Genomic DNA, 23,374 nt, shown 5'->3' on the forward strand with positions numbered 1-23,374 from the left:
AGCGTCTGTCTCTCTTGCTCCGCCTGTTTTTCTTCCCTAGCAAGTGATCGGCCTGCGCCGGAGGGGTGGGGCGGCGCGGTGGGAGCGAAAGTGAGTGGAGGAGCGAGCGGGGCGGGGCGAGTGGGGGAGGGGCGGGCGGGGGGCGGCGGTTGGGCAGCGTCGCTTCTAAGGCGGAGGAGGAGGAGGAAGGAGGGCGAGCGAGGAGGATGGCGGAGTCCGGGCTCCTGACGGTAACCCGGGGCCGCTAAGGCGGGAGGGTGTCCGTGGGTCGGTTCTTTCTGCCTTCCTTCCTGCCCGTCGGGCGGTCGGGCTGACTGTCGGCAGGGGGAGGCCCCGAGCGCCCTGACAGGCGCGAGCCGGCGGGGCCGGGGCGAGGCCCCAGGGGCCGGGGCCCTGGGAGGCGCCGCCGCTGCCGCCGCCGCGGCTCTCTTGGGTGCTGTCGCCGGGAGGCCTGGGTCCTTGGACCCGGCTCTCCGTGCGGGGACCGCCGCCGGGCGCCGAGAGCAAGCCGGCCGGCTCTGACAGCGACTGGGGCCAGGCCTGCGGTGGCGGCGGCGGGCGGCCGGGACAGCGCCCGGGCGAGGGCGAGCCGGCGCGAAGGCGAGGGCCGGGGGCGTCTGGCGGACCGTCCTGTTCCGCTCGGCTCCCGGAGCCACGGGGTCCAGGCGGCTGGGCGAGCCGTGGGCGTCCAGGAGGGCGTGTAGCTGGTTGGCGGGGACCCTGGCGCTGCGGTAGTGGTACGGGGTGGGGTCTCTCCTTGTCCCCTCCCTAAAGCCCTCCACGCTCTCCTCTCCTCGTCTCCTCACCCTTCGGTGAAGAGTGGTGAAGTAGGTTTTGGGTGTGTTGCCTGGTGGAGCGAGTTGCAGACATCCAAGACTGCCCAGTTGGACATGCCTGGTGGCAGCCTCTTTCGCGGTAGCCTTTAGGGATAGAGGAAAAGTGCTCTCCCCCCTGTCCCCCCCATCCAGCTCAACGCTAGAGGCTTCAGGACACAACGATTTTCCCCCAGCCCCTCAGTACCCATTGTTTTGTACCATCCTCCTCCCCCGCCCCGTGCCTAGGTAGAAGAATAATGACACCAAACCATTAATTGCTCCCCCCCCCCCCGCCCGCCTTCAGCAGCGGATTTGTGTTATTGTGTTAGTGTGGATTTACAAGCAGGTGGAATGAATACTGATTCGGAAGGTGGAAAGATGAATTTGTGTTTGTTTTTAAGCTTACAGCTCTTACAGTTGCTGATTTGATTTTCTATCTGTTGCTTTGTATCATAATGGGGGTGATGAGAATAAAAGAGGAAGCAATGTTTTGCAACCTACCCAAAGAAATGTTTTCTAAGTCTCTGGGGATGCTGAAGCAAAAGTGGGTTGCAGATGTAGACTGTATAGTATTTGCCTCCATCATAACTACCAGCGGTCTATAAGCTTACACTTGGACACTTTTGTACATTTCTTAAATGTCAGCAGCTTCTAGTAGCTACTCAGAGAGATTATTGTATCTAAAACTTATTTTTTGTTATGTTTTGCAGAATCCTAGGGTACACTTGTGTAACAAAGTGTTTTGCATCTGAATGTAACATCAACACTGAACCAAAATTGCCTTGGTTTTACATACTTGAGTTTATTAGTGTACTAATCTCCAGACTTCACCCTTCCATGCCGTAGCCCTTATAGCTGTTACTTTGTATTTGAAGAGACTTAGCTATTGTGTGCAATTTGTAACAGTCAGTACGTTTACATTTATAGTTTGAATGTATTGTGTTGAGGTTTTTTCATGTGACAGTGACAAGAATTTTGAGGATTATAAAGTATGTAAATAACTATTACCGAGATATGGAACTTAGACTTTCATGATAAGGCTTTTAACATAAGGTACACTGAGGTGCTTTTGTTTAATTATGAATACACATTTGGAAAATAGACCACAGACAAATAAAGACTTTGTTTAAGGTTTGTAACTTTCTAATGGCTTAAATGTAATATAAAGCTAACATGTAAAACTATAATCTTTTTTCCAGAGTTACTGAGACGTAATAGACATACATCACTGTATAGGTTTAAGGCATATATAGCATGCTGGTGTGATTTTTATGTATTGTGAAATGATTACCACACTAGGTTTAGGTGGCATCCATCTTCTCATATAGGTGCAATAAAAAGAAACAAAAGAAAAAAAGCAAGCACAAAATGTTCTCCTTGTGATAGAACTCTTAGGATTTACCCTCTTAACTTTCCTCTTTATCGTACAGCTGTGTTGGCTATATTCATCATGTTGTACATTACATCTCTAGTACTTATTCATTGTATAACTGGATGTTTCTACCTTTTGACCACCTTCCTCCAATTCTCCCTCCCTCCATCCTCCACTTCTGGTAACCACAAGTCTGATTTTTTTTTTTAAAGGTTTCACAGCTAAGTGAGATCATACAGTAGTTATCTTTCTCTGTCCAGACTTATTTCACTTATTATGCCTTCAAGGTCAATCCATTTTGTCTCAAGTGGCAGGAATTCCTCGTAAACCTATATGCTTGAAATGCTAGTTTTGAGGTATTGACCTCACCTATTTCTAAGGTTGCTGCTTTTTCCCAAAGCGTTTGTTCAGTTTTTGAAGAAACAACTACATTTATGTCAGGTTGGCATGTGTTCTCTGGCGTCATTGTTAATACAATTTTCAAGTGTTTAAAAATTTCTCTTAATTCGTATAACATGTTCTGGTTTAAAGAGTGATATTAACAGCTTGCAGCTGGGTAATTTTTTTTAGTTTGTAAACTAACATTCAAAAAGTTGATCGGAGCTCTTTTGATAATTGTAGCAAGTAAGAGTCCTACAACAGCTTGTAAACTACAGTCAGAAATTTGAAATATTTCACTTTTCAAGAGAAACAGCAAAATTAGAAATTCTTTTGTTAGACTTGCTGGAATCATACTTTTTAAATAGTACTATCTTGGGTCAAGGCTTGTTCCACGTTCAAGAGACAGAAACTGGAATTCTCTGTAGAATACTCCCAAAGATGGTTTCTGAATGGTTGCCGGTGAAGTTTTTGCCTTGGCTCATCCATGTGCATTGTGGGGGACAGGTGAATAAAATTGGAATTCTTCATTATCCAGGTAGTTAATTGCTGTCATATTTGTTTTGAAGATACGCTGGATTATCAATATCTGTCATGTAATTTAATATTTCTGTAGGACTTGTGTTCTTTAAACAATTTAAATAAATTTTAGTATTTTTCTAATAAGAAATTTAAATATAAAATAATCTGTTGTGTTTTTTACTAAAAAATATACTCTAACCTGTACGTGAAGGGTGAAGATTAAATGAAAGACTCTATCTTTAGAATTCAGTTTACTATATCATTCATGTATGAAAAAATGTGACATAGTGCTTATAACATAATAATCACAATGGAAAAACCAAGACCTCCCTTCCCCCCAAAACAAGAAAAAACAACAGATAAACAAGTTTACCCACAAGTCCTTCAGTGAGTTCCAAGTTTTGTAGCTTGGCCTTGGCGGGGAGTGTTCTTGAACTAGTTTATAATATATCAATTAGAGTAAATTTAGATATAAAATAAACACTTTGACAATTTCTAATAAGACTAGTAGGGAATTGGTAAATATTTTGTTATAGATGAATTAGATAGAAATTGGCGGTGATTTAGCAGCAGAGTGGTACACGAAGTAGTTTTATGTGGTACTTGAAAAGTGAGTAGTGCAAATATGAAATTGGTTGCTATTTTTATTGTTAGATGTAATGATTTATGCATTATATTATGCATTAGGTATGTTATAATGTAAGGATAAATCTTTCACATATAGAATGAATTTGTTATTCTGTTATCTGTCTTCTGACTTTTGTCTACTTGTTACACTGCATCGAAATTATGCCCTATTGATCTTTTTGGAAATATTTTCTCTGTTAATAGAGTGGTTAAATTTTTGTATTTTCATACCTCTCATTCTACACTGACTTTTAAAACCTGAAAAATGTGTAAGTTCCCAAGTGACTCATGGTGTGCTTGAACTTGGTATATTATAAAGTTTTCTGAAATATAATTGCCAATCAGTATAGTTTGAAAAGAACATGCATATAAGTCTGAGAAACTGATTTACATTCTAAAATGTGTAGTTGCATTATTTAAAGTAAACTAATGTTTATTATGTCTTTGTTAGGTATTTTCCCCTGATTTGCAACTTTTTCACAAATCAGAGTTCTAATACATGAAAATAATATTCTAATTACAAAGAACTCTTCAGCTTTTGAGATGTTGGTAACATATGTGCTTTTAAAGAAAACGTGAAGTTCCCATTATCAAGAATTAAAAGAACTAATTAGCTTTCACACTATATGTCTCATCGCAACTTTTCTAAAGATCAGCACAGGTTGCAAAAAGTAGTGCATGCTATAAAAGGCAAAGGTTCTTTTCTCAGGAAGAATGAACATACTTCTCGAAGCTAAAACATTATAGGAGACCTTTAAAGGGTATAATTGGTCCCTGTGTGAAATGAACCTGAAGGACTTTTTTTATGAAGTATTTGGCATGTCTATCTTCTAATGTTTATAGCACCGTGAACACTCAAAATTTAAGCATTTTATTTGTCCTCAAATACTATTTATAAACCCTACAATTTTAATTTAGTAATTCTACATTTGACAAAGATGTATCTTTTTCCCCTTAGCTTTTCTAGTATCTTGGAGGTAAAGTGTAAATGACTCGTATGACACTGAGAATGTTTAGAATTTGGAGTGAATTTCATCCGTTAAATTTGGGCTTTCTCAGTTCCATGTTATACAGTATTCCTTCCTGCTTTTAAGACTTTCACAGGTTTTAAAGATTTTATTATTTAGTTTTAGAGAGAGGGGAAGGGAGGGAGAAAGAAGGAGAGAAACATCAATGTGTGAGAGAGGTACATGGATCTGTTGCCTCTCACTTGCCCCCAACTGGGAACCTGGCCTGCAACCCAGGTGTGTGCCCTGGCCTGGAATTGAACCTCTCAGTTTGCTGGCCAGCACTCATTTCACTGAGCCACACCAGCCAGGGCAAGACTTTTGCAGTTTTGCATATAGTCTTTATGCTAACTTTTAAATTTTGTTCTGTAAATATTTCTTACTAACTATAGTTGCGTATTTGGTAATGTCATAGATGTACTGAGTGCCATGTATTTCCTACACTCTGGGGATGCAGATGTAAATGTACTGTTTCCTGCTTTCAGCAAGTTCATTTTGTTGCATGAACTGGACACATCAGTAGTTAATTGTTTTTTTTGTGACAAGTGCTTTGATAGCACTGTACACTGAAGAATTCAGCTGAGTGAAGACTTAGACTGCATGTTTAAGCAGCATTGCTTACTGGAAGACAGGACCTGAACTAACTCTTGAGGAGAAAGTAGGATAGGTAAAGAAAGGTTAGAAAAAGCACAGGAGTTAGAGATGTTGAAGTCCATTTGGGGAATTGCGGGTGAATAGCAATTTGGCTTCCGTGTATGACCTTCATGAAAGCTCATATTTTTAGAGACTTATTTTCTGTATGCTTAATTTAATTTGGGCCTTGAACTGTAGACCTGCGCTAATGTTAGGGAACTGCTCCAAATTATTACTTAAAACTTAATAAAATTTTTATTTTATTAATAGTTTAATTAAATACAAGGAGGACATATCAGAATGATGTGAAATAATTTCCAGACTTAGAAGGTGGATAGTGACAATATGTTTCAAAATTGAAATTAAATCTTTTTCTCAGAATTTATGCATGAGTGTTGAGTAACATTTATGAATTATTTTAGAACTCATTGTAGGTTTTTATTATACAAACATTTAAAATTTGCTGTTCTGAGAATTAGAAACAACCACTTCCCAAATTTACTTAGAAGTGCCACCTTTTCAGTAGGTAGGTCAGACTGTATGATCAGTAGTTACATCTTGGTAGAAGTCATTTCATGGTCTTAAATAATTTAGAAATTTTCTGAACTTGTATTAAGTAATTTTTCATATAGAATGATTTGATACTTTTTCGAGGGCACAGTGAAGCCTTCTTTACTATCCCAAACTTCATTCCCCTCAAAGTACAATTAGTACCCCAGTTTCCCGTTTTAAAACATTCTCATGCTGCTTTTCTTTTGGTTTTTGATACTTTTAGTTATTTTCATTATAGAAATTTGAGAAATTTCTTTTTAAAATTTTCACATTTTAGCAATTACCTTACAAGTGTTCTAATACCTCATTATTTTAAAGTTATTTATTAGGAAACTAAAACTTTCTGGTATCAATTCCTTGGATAGAACCCAATGCAGTGTTCACCTGGCTAACCTAATTGCCATTCAGCCTTCAATGTTTCTTCCCTGGGGAGGCCTTCTTTGATTTCTAGGTAGATTCTTCTGTTAAAGGTCCCTTAGCACCTGTACTCTTTTTTATTCCACTCATCATTTTTGTAATGATGTGTTTAACGTCTGTCTTTCTGCTAGACTGTAAACTTCATGAGCATCGAGTATTTCTCTGGTATCCTAGACTTTGTAGGCTCCTAATGGAAAATTAGTTTAAATTACCACTCTTGAGCCCCCAAAACAAACAGGCCACTGAAAAGGACAAGAGATGTCATTGCTCTTAAAAACATTTCCTGTTCTTAGAACCCCTCAGGACATAATTCAGGACTTTTTTTACTCTCATAATGTACAACTTGGAAAACAAATGTAAAAAGGCCTGTGATATTTCCTAGAGGCCATATGAGAGTTGAAAATAATAGAAGAAAGCAGTTAAAAAGCAGATACAAGACTCTAAAAAACATATCACTTTAAGGCCACTTAATGTTTTGATAAACATTTAGAATCTTTTAAGACACCATTTGTTTTATATGCAGAACAGTATAGCAATAATGATGTAAGGTTATGAAGAAGAGGTTATTTGCTATTAGTGTATTTTGTTAAAGGTGACACAGGACTATGTATTGTGATTCTGAAAGGTTTCTATCTAAAATGATACAATTTAAACATTTTAATGCATTACACTGTTATTATTGGAAATATGTGCTCAGTGAGATGAAATATAGTAGATACCATAAGTATTTGAGTAAAATTAAGTAGAAGCAAATAATTATCTCACAGTACAGAATCAGTGCAGTGTAATATTACAACCTTATAATTTGCAGAAGTAGGTTTATACCTAATGTGTTCTTTGTTTACTTAGCTGTGAAATATGTAAAATTGAGTAACATGTTTTTCTTCATCAGTTTTGAATGAAAACATACCTGTTGCAATGATATGACAAAATGACGCATTTCTGCAACTTCTGTTCAAGAGAATAAGCTTAATCTCTTGGCATTTCCTGGTAACCTGGACTGGAAAAATTAGATTGGAGGTCATAATTAGTTTTTTGCCAGAAGTATGTGCAGTTTAACAGATTGAGTGACCTGAAATAGATTATATTCAATTCAATTTTGTTTTATATAGCTTCTGGGATAAAATGTTGCTTTAGTTCTGGGTCAGATAAATTTCATTTTATCTTAATATTGTAATCTATTCCATTCTTTGACAATATAAGAATAGGTAGAAGAGCTACATAATCATTTATTATTTTGTTGTTAAATAATGGTTTATCTACTATGTGTTAATTACAGTTTTTGAACTCAGAAATAGAATGCTTATATACTTAGGCAGTTTAAAATAGTAAGGTTTTATGATTTAATCTTGAAGACATTTATTTCTGTACTTTGGAAGTAGGGATTTGAAATTTTTAATACTAGAAATATGGCCTAGTTTCAGAACACCCACTGAGCAACTGTGGGAAAGCATGCTAAACGGCTTGTAGTGCTGCAGTATTTTTTAATCCCCCCCCCCCACCTGCTGTTATATAATAGCTTATAGTAGTACACACTGAACATGAGTATTTGGGACAAGAACAAAGTTGATTGAAGCCCCCAAATATGTGAGACTGTATTAGGCTTTGTGTTGGGCTCTAAGGATCTAAAGGTGATCAAATGTAATGATTGCCAGTGAGTGCCATAAATCAGGTGGTAGTGTTTCAGGTTACAAATAAGGCATGAAAAGCAATAATAGTTTTGGGGTTTGAGGAAAATGACTTTAAAAATGGGATAACTGTCTTTGAAATAAAAAAAAATTTAAAGGCTATTAAAATTTTAAAGATAACTTTGACATAAAACATTTCCATGAAGATTGTGTACATGACTTAAAAATGTCAGTAGAAATAATTTTAAACACCTCCTCCAGATTGTTGTGCAATATTATGCCAGTCTGTGAGACTGAGCTACTAAAACTGTTTAGAGACTAGCTATAAGAATGAAATTTTCTAGTTTACATACATTGTTCAGAAAGGTATGTTTGTAAAGGCATATGATAAAACATACTTCTGCCAGCTTATTAAGTAAAAAAGGGCCTGATAATCTGCACTAATTGTAATATCTGCAAATGGATATTAGAGTTAAATATTTCAGTTTAAGGGTTTTTATGATATGAAAAAGGAAGGACTTAATAAATGTGCTTTAAAAGTCAGCTATATAATTTCTGTAGATTTAGCTCTGAGAGTAATGCCTTAATACATGACTAATTATTCGCATACAGAAATATAAAAAACTTAGGGCCTTTTCTCAACTGAAAAACTCAGTTACACCTGACATTTGTGTGTGTGTGTGTGTGTGTGTGGTAATAATCGATACAATAATAAGGGTCCTGTGGCAAGATATTAAAAATTTTGTCTCATTAAAGAAAGTTGAAATTAAATTTAATGTAATTGAAGTTTTGCTATATTTTATTATACTCAAACTCTTTGAAAATTGATAATACACAAATGGAAGAATCTCACGCTAAAAATAAAAACTTGTTAATTAGGCCACCTCTTTCCTGACTACCATTATCCAGTTTTTATATGTAACAATTTGATATTTGAGTTGCTTCTAAAAGTAATTAAAATTAAGTATTGCCAAATAATTTGTTTTCCTTTCTGGCATGGTTTAAGTAACATATCACTTGCTACCAGCAAATTACTACATGATTTACATTTTTTGTGATGTAATAATTTTTTTTACATCAGTGCTTTTGTAAACTGTGGGAGTCATATTTTGGGATTACAGTCATAAGATAGATACATACCAGTTGGAAACCGGTTGGGTTTAATGTGTTAAATTACAAAAATAATAAAATGTCCTTTTACATATATTTAAAAATGTAAGCAAGGGCTGCCTTTATTTTGAGTAGCTTCTGATGGGAGAAATTCCTTTGCTTTAAGTTAAATTGGGCCTGGCTGCTCAGTGTATTTCTTTTAATCTTAGATTTTTTCTTTGGGATGTTTTAAAAAATTAATAAAGAGATGTATTTTTAAAGTCCCAAATGTATTATGTAAACCTTATTTTAACAACTGTCAGGATAAGTAGATTATGTTGTCTTCATCTAAGTAGTTTCAAAATGTGAAAAAGGCTATTTTATAGTAATGGCAACTTTCTAAATACTGATTCTTAAATGTAAAATACCTACCTTGAGACCACACAGTCCTCTAATCTTGTTACATATAGTACATTTATTTTTGTTTATATATTTCTGACAGTTTCTGATAAGTAGTTTATAGAGCGAGTAATGGAAAGGCTTTATAACCAGATAAGACCTAGTGAAGGAATGTGTAGGTTTATACAAACAAAAATGAAGCCATTAAATGTAATTAGTTTTTAGCTTACAAGTACTGAAAATCATTTTTTAAGTTGAAAATACTTTATTGAACACTATAGTCATCTTAGTATGAATAACCTAAGATAGCAATTACATTTTATCTTTTTTGCTTTACACTGATAACTAAGTCACCAATTTATTGATTTATTGCCAATTTGCCCCTGGTAAATAAAGAGTAAATTATATTTTGGGAATACTTAGGTTGTGCATGACGTGTTTTGAATTCCTTGGCAAGAAAGGCAGTTTGATCAGTATTCAGAGGTAAATCTTTTTGGGGGGAGTGTTTGTGTGGCATGAATTTTTCAGATATTGTTTGGTCAAGGATATTTGGTGTTTACTACTATATCTTAATTCATATTGAGATATTTAAATCCCTCCTACACCTCTCCTGCTTTTCATTTTGATACTTTGCTGGAGAATCTTGGAGTTTATATACAAGGTGAATTGAAGTGTTGCACAAGAGAGCTGTAATCCCAATTATGGTTTATATTGTGTGTTGGGTAAACAAGAATTTTCAGTTCTTTGCTCAAAACTTTTGTTTGCCCAAAATCAAAATTACATAATAAGTCTTAAGCTTTCTTGTAAGAAGGAACACAGATTTCCTGAAAAACTCTCATGTATTTGCTGTTGTATAAAAAATTACTATACTTTGTTGTGTATAATGCGCACCCACGTTTTTGTGTGCATTATACATGGAATTATGAGTATAATGTGCATCCTTATTTTTCCCTCAAAAGTTTGAGCAAAAAAGTGTGCATTATACACGGCAAAACACGGTAACCTTGTCTCTGTCCATGTCAGTTCAAACTATTTCATTTCGTCTCCTGACCAAAGGGGAGAAAAAATTGAATGAATGAGTTTGAAGGTGCTGTGAGTTGTACATTCTTGATATAATTCTGGTAAACAGAGGGTTATTTATTTTTCTTCAGAGACAACTATTTCTTGAGCTTCCATGAAAACTGCTCTTAACCTCAGGTTCATTCATGCTGATTAAGGATGTGTTTTTTTTTCCTTTCTGAACAACAATGTTACCTTCTGCATGTTAATATGGGGTGCTTTTTTGACCTTAGGTCTTCCAGTTTTAAGGATTCCTTTTTAACTCCTGAATATGAAAATATTGGCTTGGCCAAAATCTGTATGTTTTTTTCTATAAAATAAAAGATACATTTTTCATTTTTATCAATAACTTTATTGATTTGGATATTTTGAATATATTGGCTAGCTCCTGGGTGGTATAACAATGATTGTTCTCAATCAATGTCTCAATTTGATCACTGTCAACTTTAGCTGTTCTACCTGACCGTGGATCACAGTCCCGCAAGAATCTCCAGCATGAAACTTAGCAGACCACTTTTGGTATGTTCGATCAGTTAAAGCTCCTTCTCCATACACTGCACAAACCTTTTTTTGTGTTTAGGTTGCTTTTTTACTTTTCTTGAAATAATAAAGGATAATATGTATGCCAAATATATTGTCTATTTTCTTCCATCTTCAATATTAAAATGGCTACACAAAAATTTGCCGGTTTTGGTAAGTTTTTAAAATGCACACTTATATGACAGCTATCACACTATAATCAAACAGAATTGTTTCAAATGAAGTTAGACAAGTAAGCACTACTAGAGCCATCTTACGGAAAAAAAAATGAACTTTTTGGCCAACCCAATATATAGTTTTATTTAATTTGGAGGGGTGACAGTTTATTTTTGTCCTTTAAGCTAATTGATAGAGTAAGGAGTGTTTCAGATCTTTATAAATACAGGAAAACAGACATGAAATCTTGCCATTTTTAGGCATTTATTTAAAAATTTGAGTGATGTAGCCCTGGCTGGTGTGGCTCAGTGGATTGAATGCCGGCCTACAAACAAAAGGGTTGCCTGTTGATTCCCAGTCAGGGAACAGCCTGGCTTGTAGGCTAGGTCCCTGGTGGGGGGCACACAAGAAGCAACCACACATTGATGTTTCTCTCCCTCTCTTTCTCCCTTCCCCTCTCTCTAAAAATAAGTAAATAAAATGAAAAATTTTTTTAAAAAACCTTAAAAATTTTGAGCGATTTATAATTTTAAATGGAAACTATACATGAGACAAGGTTTTAACCTGTTGATTGTTTGACTATCTTCATTCAATAAGTGTTTATTGAGCAGTTATTGTGGGCTTAAAAAATTCATAATATTGTTTAAGTTGTCCAGCACTTTATAGAGTAAAAATTGCCTCTTTAAGTAAGGACCCTGCTGTCTAGTAGGGCAGATAAAGCCAAGTTAACAAATATTTGTAATTCTTTAAATAAATATAATGGCTGTATGGGTGAGGCATTATTTCTAAGGATACAACCATAGAAGAGAAGGGTCCCTATTTTCCCATTACTTTAAATGAGGGAGTCAGACAACTAACCTGGCAAGTATAATACAGTGTGATACATATTCTGATAAAGGGGAGTTTCAAGTGGTATCATGGAAAAGGGTGGGATTCAGAAAGGCTTCCCGACCTCTGAACTGAGATCTGAAGAATAAAAAATTCATCTAGTGAAGAATTGTAAATCTATGTTTCTAGCAGAAAAACTTGTATGAAGTCCTAGGGACGTAGCACAACCTGCTGTGGGACCTGAAAGAAGTCTGTGGCTGGAATGCCAAATGGGAAATTACTAGTAGAGTCGTGGCTGGAGAAGCAAGCAGGGGCCACACCTTGAAAGGCTTGGTAAATACTGCTAAGAATTTGGGTTTTATACTGAGAGCTATGTTTGTGGGGGCCACCCACTCTTCCTCCAAGTGTTTCAAATTGGACAGTAACCTGATTAGATATTTGAACGATCACTCTAATTACAGTGTAGTGATTAGGTTAAGAACAGGATGGGGGAGTGGATGTGGTAATAAGACCAGTTACAAAGCTATTAGAGGAAATTTGGTGTACCCTGGAGCAGGGTAGTGGCAATGAGAATGAAGAGAAGTTTGAAGGGTTGGGAGAAATTTGGGGAGAAGATAGGATTTGGTGATTGTTAGGATGTCAGAGTTGAAGAAGAGAAAGGAGTCATGATGACTGCAGGATTCTTGACCCTCCCCACCTTTTTAGTTGATTTCTCCTTAGCTTTTATCTTTTATTTTATTTATTTTTAGAGATGGGGGAAGGGTAGGAGAAAGGGAAAGAAACAGCAATAGGCTGCCTCTCGCATTCGCCCCCATGGGAACAGAAACCACCACATGTGCCCTATGTGGGAATTAAACCAGAGGACGCCTAACCAACTGAGCCATGCTAGTCAGGGCTCTTTAGCTGTTATTTTTTTTTTTAAAGAAGGCCTTGCAGGTTCTCCCAACCTGTAGGAGTGGTTTAAGTGCCTTCTCTTGGTGTTGCAGCAGTTCTTACCACACTCTTCTTTACCTTTTCTGCTTGTTTGTAAGTTCACAGGCAAGACCTGTGTCTTGTTATTGCATACTAAGCACCTTGAACAGTGTATGACACTTAGTATAAAGTGTTGAATGAATGAAAATATAGTTTTTATATTTATAAAAATTTAAATATTTATAATTGTAGGAAAAAACTGGTTTTCTGAACTGTCACAATCCAAAAACTTGGTTTATAACTTCAGTGAGTTAGATCACTCCATGCACTTTTGAATCTTTTGTAAAAACAATGTACATTGTAATTCACATCTGAAGTGCTGGGTATATTCTTCATTGGCTATCATGGACTATTTTAAGTGGGTTTTGATATTATGTTGACCTCCTCTTGTACCATACATTCAGCTTTTCTTTATAAATAAATTTTTAATTACTTTGATCTAAAAGTAAACATAACCAAGCCAGCACTTTTAGGATTTTTTCCATTTCAAAATGAAAATGGCTTTTTTTTCACCCTTGATTATGAAAGGAGGGAATGCTTATTATATATATTTTAAAAATAATACAGAGATAAAGAGAAGTAAAAAACATCCTAATACATTACAATCATTTGATGGGTGTTTTTCTAGACTTTTAGTATTTTATGTGTATTTATGAATGCCATGATTAAGTTAAAAGAAAAGCCATCAACAGAGGGAATATTTATGACATACATTAATGTGCTCATTAATAAATAAAAGGTATTGATGGTTTTCATATGAAGAATACAGATAACTAGTATATAACCTAATAAATCGGGAAGCCTTGTATATTGTATCCTTCACAAAATGAATTATTATATTAACAGCATTGGTAATTTCTGCTGTAAAAATAGAATATAATTATGTTTGAAATATATCTTATCCTAAACCTATTTGACCATGGAACTAAATGTTGTAGAAATAGATTTCGGTAATTTCTGAGAATGTACTACTGAACATTTTCAGATTAGCATGTTATTAGGTATTCCAAAACATGTGTTTGCATGATAGTTATGATTACCTGTAGCCATGGATAAATGGAATGTAGATAAAGTCAGAAAGTAGTTTTTAAACGATTTTATTTATTTATTTTTAGAGAGAGGGGAAGAGAGAGAGTAAGAGGGGAAGAGAAACATCAGAGTGTGGTTGCCTCTCGTGCGCAGCCCCCACTGGGGATCTGGCCTGCAACCCAGACATGTGCCCTGGCTGGGAATTGAACCAGCGACCCTCTGGTTCTCAGGCTGGCACTCAGTCCACTGAGCCACACCAGCCAGGGCTCAGAAAGTAACTTTTGTATACACAAAATTGGTCTTTGAAACTACTTTCTGTTAAGACTTACAATTGGAGTTTTGGAGCTTTAAGGTTCCTAGAGATCATGTCGCTCCTAAACTGTTTTTTTTTTTCAGATTAAAAAAACTGAGGCTTGAAATGTAGCATTTGCCTAAGGTTGTATTGCAGTTTATAAAGGGATTTGGAACCCACATCCATAGTTCCCGGTCTTTTGGTCTTTTTCACTCCATTTTTTCAATATGTTACCTTTAATCACATACCATTTGAGGTAGAAATAGCTAGAAGATACCTTCATTTAACTTGAGAGTTGAACGTAAAGTTTGATTTAAGGTAGGTCAAATTTAATATAGATAAAACACCCTAAGTAAGTGCCTGGACATCCAGACTTCCCTCACTTATCTGAATTATTCTCTTTTTTCTAGACAAGAGAAAAATAGTTTTAAAAGATGCACGTACTCTTAATATTACTACTAAAGAATAATCAGTGATAGTTTTTAAGAATCAGTGCATGGACTAAGGATGAATGAGTCAGGTTCTTTTCTGAATTGAGCCACACTGCGTCATCACTTCCATAGTGGTCAGTTATAGAAACATTTATGTCTACATTCTACTATTAATGGAAAAGAGGACCTCAATGACTATAGAGTTAGACTTTGTGGTATTGAATTTAAACTGATTTATAAAATATATTCTTTTTATCATACTTTTTAGAAAGATACTGTTGAGTAAAAATAATTGAACTCAAGGTTATGTAAATTACACACTTAGACATATAATAATGTATTACTGGAAGAAATGCCTCTGTTAAATGCCAGAATAACCAGTAAACTACTAGTGTGCTCTATAGGATTAGGTCTTAAATGAGGTGGGGAAAATACTTTTTAAAGATAGATATTCAGATTTTCTAGAGTATTTTGTTGGCTCTTTTTAGTCAACATTTTCTCAGGCTATAGAAAGCAATTCTACCTTTTCAAATTTTGTTCTGTGAACAGTTTTCTTTGGTTCAGACATCTAATCCTGATTATTTACATCTACTGAATATATTCTGAAATAGTATATTGTAGTAGTTAAGACATGAGTTTGGAGTCAGAACTGTGTCAGGCTTGTGACTACCAATTATGGTCTGTGTGATCTTTGACTAGTCATTTGATTGCTCTTGAGCCTCAGTTTATCCTTAAAGATTTTACTTATTTTTAGAGGGGGAGGGGAGAGAGAAGGAAACATCAATGCGTGGTTGCCTCTCTGCCCCCTACTGGGGACCTGGCCCGCAACCCAGTCATGTGCCCTACACTGTGAATTGAACCAGTGACCCTTTAGTTTGCAGGCCAGCACTCAGTCCACTGAACCACACAGCTAGGCCAGTTTCGTTATCTTTAAATTAGGATTAATCTTCCTCAGAACAGCTGAAAGCACTTATTACAGTGCCTGGCATGTAGTAAGTGCTCAATAAAAACTATCTGTTGTTATTAGTGGTGTTATTGTCAGATTCACATCATCCTATTGGGCAAATAATTTAACTTTCATAAATCTTGGTTAACTCGTGCTAATGGAAGTAACACTACTTGTGGTGACTTGTTTACAGGCTTAATTTGGGAATCAAATGTGATCATGTGATAGTAGCTTATAAACTCTCAACCTGAACTGAGGTGACAAGTCTTACACCATTAGGACTAGGCAGGTGAAAGAAAGAGTGGAGGTTTGCCTTTGGGAAAGGATTTAGCTGAGGGTTTGACGACACATCTGTCTTCCTTCAGTACTGTCACACTGAGGCACATGCAAACATGTAAGTTCCTTTCTGGCTCAGTGAGGCCCAGAATTCGTATCTATTTCATCAGTGTCCCCCATGCAGCGTTCATAAGATCCAGAGTGAAGAATCTGTGGCAGAGTCCAAACTTTCCAGGGAGGGGGCAAGTACTTAAATAGAGTTTGGGATATTTTCTTTTATTTCTTCAGTGGTCTTATACAGATGTGTAACTCTCACATACATTTATGTTTTTCTTCAAACAAACAGGTAAAAATACCCCAGTTAATCATATTATGGAGAAGCCACATTTTCAGAGAGGCTCCTCCGATCATATGCCCACCAGTGGACTATGATGGCCGATTTTTCTGTATCCTCACCAGCACTGTTATTTTTTATATTTTCATCAATTCAATAGACATAACATTATTTCTCATCATATGTTTAAATCAGTATTATTTTAATGACTAGTGAAGGTACCTTTCTCGATCTTTCAAACAGCCAGGGAGGGACCCAGAGTTCATTTGAGCATTTACTTCAAAACGGAAACATAGCTTTGGACTCTGTGATTCAACTTACCAAGCATTGGTTTAGCATACTACCTTACCTTGGTTGTTACCCTTAACTATAGCTCGGAAATCACTGTTCTAGATTTGATGTTTCTCAATCCTTTAAGTATGGCTAATCTTTATATATAAATATCTACAATGTATATTTTCATATATTTTAAAACTTTATACAAATAGAACCATTCTTTTTAAAAAAATTTTAATGGATTTGGGTGACATTGATTTATAAAATTACATAGATTTCAGGTATATAATTCTAAAATACATCATCTGTACATTGTATTGTATGTTCATACCAAGTCAACTATGCTTCCATCACTGTTTATCCCCCGTAACCTCTACTACCTCCCTCCACTTCCCTTTCCCTCTGGTAACTGCCATACTGTTTGTCTGTGTCTATGAGTTTTTTTTCTCTTAATCCCCTCACCCAGCCTCCAACACCCTCTGCTCTGACAGCTGTTAGTCTGTTCTCTGTATCTGAGTCTGTTTCTATTTTGTTTATTTTGTTCATTAGATTCCACATGTAAGTGAAATCATATGGTAATTTTTTTGCTCTGATCAGCTTATTTCGCTTAGCATAATACTCTCCAGGTCCATCCATGCTGTCACAAAAAGTAAGATTCCTTTTTTCATGGCCAAGTAGTACTCCATTGTGTAAATATACTACAGCTTTTTATCCCCTCAGCTACTCATGGGCACTTGGGCTGCTTCCAGATATTGGATATTATAAATCATGCTGCAATGAGCATAGAGGTGCATATGTTCTTTTGAATCAAGTGTTTCTGGTTTCTTTGAATATAGTCCCAGGAGTAGAATCACTGGGTCATTTTTTGAGGAAACTACATACTGCTTTCCACAGTGGCTGCACCAGTCTGCATTCTTATCAGCAGTTCATGAGGGTTCCCTTTTCTCTGCATCCTCACCAACATTTGTTTGTCGATGATAGCCACTCTGACAGGTGTGAGCTAATATGTCCTTGTGGTTTTAATTTGCATTTTTCTGATGATTAGTTATGTTGAGCATTTTTTTCATGTCTATTGGCTCTCTGTATGTTCTCTTTGGAGAAGTCTATTCAGGTCCTTTACCCATTTTTTAATTAGATTGTTTGCTTTTTGGTGTTGAGTTTTATAAGTTCTTTGTAAATTTTGAATATTAACTGAAAGGTTTTCTTAGGCTCTGCCGAGGAATAAATGCCAATCAGCCACAAAGTCAGGCAGTATAAAGCTTTTTATTAGAGTTTGTGCTTCCGGGCGAGGTTCTCTGGTCCAGAGAAAGGGGGCCCGAGAAGTTGTCCCGAGCAGGGAAAATGGTGGGGTTTTATTTTGAGTTGGCTCTCCATGGGAGCTGGGGATTGGTCCCTTGTGAACAAAGTGGCAACATATCATTGGTGGTTCCCCTTGTGCCCTGGTTTGATGTCAGCCATCTCTTCCAGGTTGTAGTTCAGCCGCCATGATTGATTGTAGTCCAGCCACCATTTTGTCCTACCCCGCCCATCCTGACATTAACCCCTTATCAGATGCATCAGTGGCAAATGTGTTTGCCCATAGAACCATTCTTTATGTATTATTTGCAACTTACATGTTTCTGTTTTTGTTGTTGTTCACCATTGTTTCTGAGATTTGTCCAAGTTGCTTCCTGTAGACTCAGTGATTTTTATCATGGTGTAGAGTGACTTTGCCACAGAGACTCCTTGTGCAAGCACATAGAAGTTTTCCTACTGTAAATACCTGCAAGTAGAATTGATGGATCTAATGGGTGGATATGGCATTTTCATATCATCAGGTTTTTGCCAAATTGCTCTCCAAAGTAGTTTTAGCAGTTGATACTTTTACCTGTAGAGTGAGGTTTTTTTGGCTCCATATTTTCCAACAATAGTTGGTTTTATCAGACTTCTTACTTGCTAACCTGATGGCAGTGATAATCACTAAATGTTGCTCAAATTACTAGTGATACTGGGTAGTTTTGAAACAATATTGGATTGGCCAAAAGGTTCATTTTTTTTTTTCTGTAAGATGGTTCTAGTAGCACTTAGCTGTCTTTAACTTCTTTCGAAACAATTTTGTTAGATTATATTGTGACAGCTGTTATGTCAGTGTGCATTAAAAAAATCTTACCAAAATTGGTGAATTTTTGTGTAGTTATTTTAATATGGAAGATGGAAGAAAACATGCAACATTTTTGGCATACATATTAAGCTTTATTATTTCAAAACAGGTAAAAAATGCAATTGAAACACAAAAAAGTGATTTGTGCAGTATATGGAGAAGGTGCTGTGACTGATCGAATGTGTCAAAAGTGGTTTTCAAAGTTTCATGCTGGATATTTTTTGCTGGATGATGCACAGTTGGTCAGGTGGACCAGGAAGTTGATAGTGATCAGATTGAGACATTAACTGAGAACAATCAACATTATACCACATGGGAGATAGCTGACATATGCAGAATAGCCAAATCAGTAAAGTTACTGGTGAAAATGAATAACATTTTACAAAAAAACCATATAGACATTCTGTCCAACCCAATATTTATTGACTGTTAAAGTATTTCCTGTGATTTACCTGCCCACTTTTTAGTTCCATATTTGTATTATGGATACCCTTTCACTTTGCTTGTTTGTATTCTTAATTCTTCATGCCATGCCACCTACCCCATATCTACCCAGTTGTTCATGTAGACATCTTCTGTACTTACCCCTTATATTGTAGTATGACACACTCACTGGTCCATTACCCCCTGTGGATGCTCTTTTCACTCCATTCAGTCTCTGCTTCTCCATGCTGAGTCATCCCTCTCTGAGGATAGCCATGGCCACCTCACTTGGCCTCTGAACCTCTTGTGGATTGCCAACATAGGTTATGTCCACTTTATCCTGGATGGGTTCTGATTACCCTGCCTCCTGTGCCCCTCCCCCCCCACCCACACACTGAGCTGACCCTTTGTGGGATTGTCTTTCTCATCTCACCCAGGCTCTGAAATCCAAGATGGGGGCTAAATTTTCTGTACTCTACCCTCTTTACTCTTTTTGGGCTCTGACTTTCTGTTATGGGGCACTTTGATTTTTCATTTACCATCACTGGGGGGATGCCCACCTTGTTCTACAATACTCAGTTGCTTTAGTTTTGACTTGACCAGGATGGGGAATGGGTGTGTTTAATTTTCTTGACACTCAAAAATGTTATTACAGATTTATTAAGGAAATAAGAAAAACACAGCTCTAACAGAAGATATTTATTATATATCAAAGATAAGTATATTGCTGTTGTGAAAGTTAACAAGAATTTGAGGTGTGTAAAGATTTATCTATGAATTAAAAATAAAACTGGTAATTAAAAAAATATGTTATAAAGTAGAAGACATTCATGAGAGCTCCTGAGGGTTATATAGCCTAATGAGAGCAATGTAGGAAAGACTTTCTGGGAAAAGTGACTCCCAGAATTCTTAAAGATGGGTTCATCTGGAAAGGTGGAACCTGGGAAAGGAAGAGGTGTGAGGGATATGTAGGGGAAGGCATACAGGCAGGGGAGGAAACAATCAGAGGGAGGAAACAGTACCATATATTCAAGAAACTGAGAATACTGATGAGGGTAGCATATAAATTGTATGACCATGGAGACTAGGGAGCAGAGGTAGAGAGGAGGGAAAGGATCATCATCCAAGCAGAGGGAGCAAGATGAATAAATATGGTAATGCAGAAGCACTTTGAGCTGTCGATAGTAGGTAACGCTGGAATGGAGAGTGTATTGGTACAAGTGGTAAAGCTGGAAAAGATAGGTTGGAGCCTAATTATGGAGACACTGTACACACACACGTAAGTTTGTATACTTGTATGTGTTTTTAGTGTGGGAGTGATTTCAAACCAATGATTTCTCAAAAGTGCTGTAACATATTGCACTCCTCTGAGGATTTAATAATATATTATCAATTACTTAGTTGTCATATGTTAGTGTTTTGGCTGTCTAAACTGGAACCTTGTATATGGTAGTACCCAAATTCTCTATATAGAAATTTTTAGCACAATCCTGTACACTTAGACGAGCAGTTTTCAACTGGTGTGCCGCAAGAATTTTTAAGACATGCAATACCTGATTATTTAGTCAGGCACACTGACCTCTTTTCCCTTAGCTTGTGGTGCAGCCAACAACACAATAGCCTTCCCATCTGAATGAATTGAAATTATACCTATTTTTTGTCAGATCAGCAAAAAATAGATTTCCTAGTGTGCTGCAGAATTTCATTAATTAGTTTATATAGGCCATGAGATGAAAAAGGTTGAAAAGTGCTGACTTAGACTATCAAGTACTTTTTGTGGTTTGATAAAATTTTATTAACATCTTTTTAACCTCTTAAGCTAATCAGGTAAGATGTTATCGTATGTCTTTACTCTTCAAGCCCTAGTACCAACCAAATAAAGACCAGTTATAAAATTAATAATAGAGCCACAAAACAAAAAAAATGTATTTTAAATCTTGAGATATTCAGGGAGAACTACTTCACGAAGATTTTACTCATCTTTTCAGCCTTAGTGGATCCCTTTAGTTAGTCCTTTTAACAGTGAACATTTTTACCTTTAAGAATGCTTAACAACCCTAACTTTTTCAATAGAACATAGACATCATTGGAGCTTGCTTTGTCTTAAGGTTTCTGAAAGGTGGTGCCCAGATCTACCTGCATCAGAGTCATCTAGAGTGTTTATTTAATTGCAGGATTTTCATGCCCTTTTTCCTGAACTATTTCCTCATTTTGTTCTTTTGCTACATTGCTTTCTTCTACATATCATCATGCTTGAAATCCTTCCTGTTACTTAAAGCTGTCTGGGCTATCTGGTAGTTACCGGTAGTTGCAGACCGGGCAGTGTTAGTGTAGTGGTTTGGAACCTGGGTCTTGGATAATTACTACCAACATTGGAATCTCAGTGCTTTCACTTTTCCAAGATTACAGTGCTAGTTACTTAAAAATATTTCTGTGACTCAGTGTCTTTATGAATAAAACAGGGCTAACAATTTATCTCATAGGGCTGTAAAATGTATTAAATGAATGAATATTTATAAACTTCTTACAGTAGTGCTTATATATAGAAAGCACTCCAACATTAGGTGCTGTTGTGACTTTTCCCCCTTTTCAGCTCTTAACAAAGTTTTGTACTATGGTAACTTGTATACTTATCTTACCTCTTTCTGTTCAGGTTGCAAATTCTTTGAGGATAGGACCTAACTTACTAATTTTTATAGCTTTTGAGAAGATTTTACGTAAGTGTTTGATAAATATTTACCATATAAAAATCATAGGAAAATGGCAAAATTATCAGTAGGATTGTTTTTCAGAGCTCATTTGCTTAATATAAATTATAATCTAAAGTATTAATACTCTCTGTATTATGTTTCAGGAATTCTAATGAATCATTGATTGACCAGCACCATTTTGCCAATTGGAATGAGTTATCAGAAATGGGAATAGATTCAACATGTAACAGATTGGCTGTTACTCCATGGTGATTACTTCTTCAAGCCAACACTTTTTTAATTCCATAGGATTTTTGTCTCTTCATCTTTGAATTCCAGTTCCTATAGGCAAATAAAATAAAAGGAGTTCATGTAGTTTTTGCTCAAGCTTGAGTAACCATGAGTAGTAGCTTAGGAAAAGAAAAAGACTCTAAAGAGAAAGATCCCAAAGTACCATCAGCCAAGGAAAGAGAAAAGGAGGCAAAAGCCTCTGGAGGTTTTGGGAAAGAAGGTAAAGAAAAAGAACCTAAGACCAAAGGGAAAGATGCCAAAGACGGAAAGAAGGACTCCAGTGCTGCCCAACCAGGGGTGGCTTTTTCAGTTGACAATACGATCAAACGGCCAAATCCAGCACCTGGAACTAGAAAAAAATCTAGCAATGCAGAGGTAATTAAAGAGCTCAATAAATGTCGGGAAGAGAACTCAATGCGTTTGGACTTATCCAAGAGGTCTATACACATATTACCATCATCAATCAAAGAGTTGACTCAATTAACAGAACTTTATTTATATAGCAACAAATTGCAGTCCCTCCCCGCAGAAGTGGGCTGCCTAGTAAATCTCATGACACTGGCGCTGAGTGAAAATTCACTTACCAGTTTGCCTGACTCTCTTGATAACTTGAAGAAGCTACGGATGCTTGATTTACGGCATAATAAACTGAGAGAAATTCCTTCAGTGGTGTATAGGCTAGATTCTCTCACCACTCTCTACCTTCGCTTTAACCGTATAACTACTGTGGAAAAGGACATCAAAAACCTGTCAAAACTCAGCATGCTTAGCATTCGAGAGAACAAAATCAAACAACTACCTGCTGAAATTGGTAAGGGGTCTTGGTTTACCATTATTCTTTTTAGTATTTGTTATGCTAAAGAATTTAATTGAGTGCTCTTCCATATCAGAATATATCTGATACTTGTCTAAAACCAGCTGGTTTACTTTAATTATTCAGTTTTAGCCATATTAATAGTACATGGTTTGAGGTTTGAGGTCTTCCATAGACTTTTAAGAAAATGAGTGAGAATATAGATGTGATTTGACCTTTTTCACACAAACCTAGTCTGTTTTCATTTTCATTGAAGAAAAAGGGAGTTTGAAGCAGGAAAAAGATGTTTGCCTAATTAAGTTGTTGCCACCTATTTTTAAGATATTTACACATGTAATTTTAGTGTACCCATTAAGACTATATTTTCTCATTTTCTGACTTCTTTACCTGAAAACTGTTTAAATTCGCATCACTTTTCTACCAACGTTACTACAAAAG

At 36.5% G+C, this 23,374-nt stretch overlaps 1 protein-coding gene across 2 annotated transcripts in view; it reads left to right on the plus strand.

Annotated features, from left to right (window-relative positions):
- SHOC2 (SHOC2 leucine rich repeat scaffold protein) overlaps positions 1–23,374 on the plus strand; it is a 70,542-nt gene that overhangs the window by 597 nt on the left and 46,571 nt on the right. Inside the window, exons 1-2 of one of the 2 annotated variants that reach the window (XM_028511290.2) lie at positions 126–230; positions 21,996–22,933. In XM_028511290.2, the coding sequence (XP_028367091.1) occupies positions 22,231–22,933 (703 nt within the window). In that variant the 5' untranslated portion in view covers positions 126–230; positions 21,996–22,230. Of the gene's footprint in view, positions 1–125; positions 231–21,995; positions 22,934–23,374 lie in introns of those variants that run through there. The other variant, XM_036027278.1, reaches the window with a different exon arrangement.

This window comes from Phyllostomus discolor, chromosome 5 (genome assembly GCF_004126475.2).
Source record: "Phyllostomus discolor isolate MPI-MPIP mPhyDis1 chromosome 5, mPhyDis1.pri.v3, whole genome shotgun sequence".
Lineage (NCBI taxonomy): Eukaryota > Metazoa > Chordata > Mammalia > Chiroptera > Phyllostomidae > Phyllostomus > Phyllostomus discolor.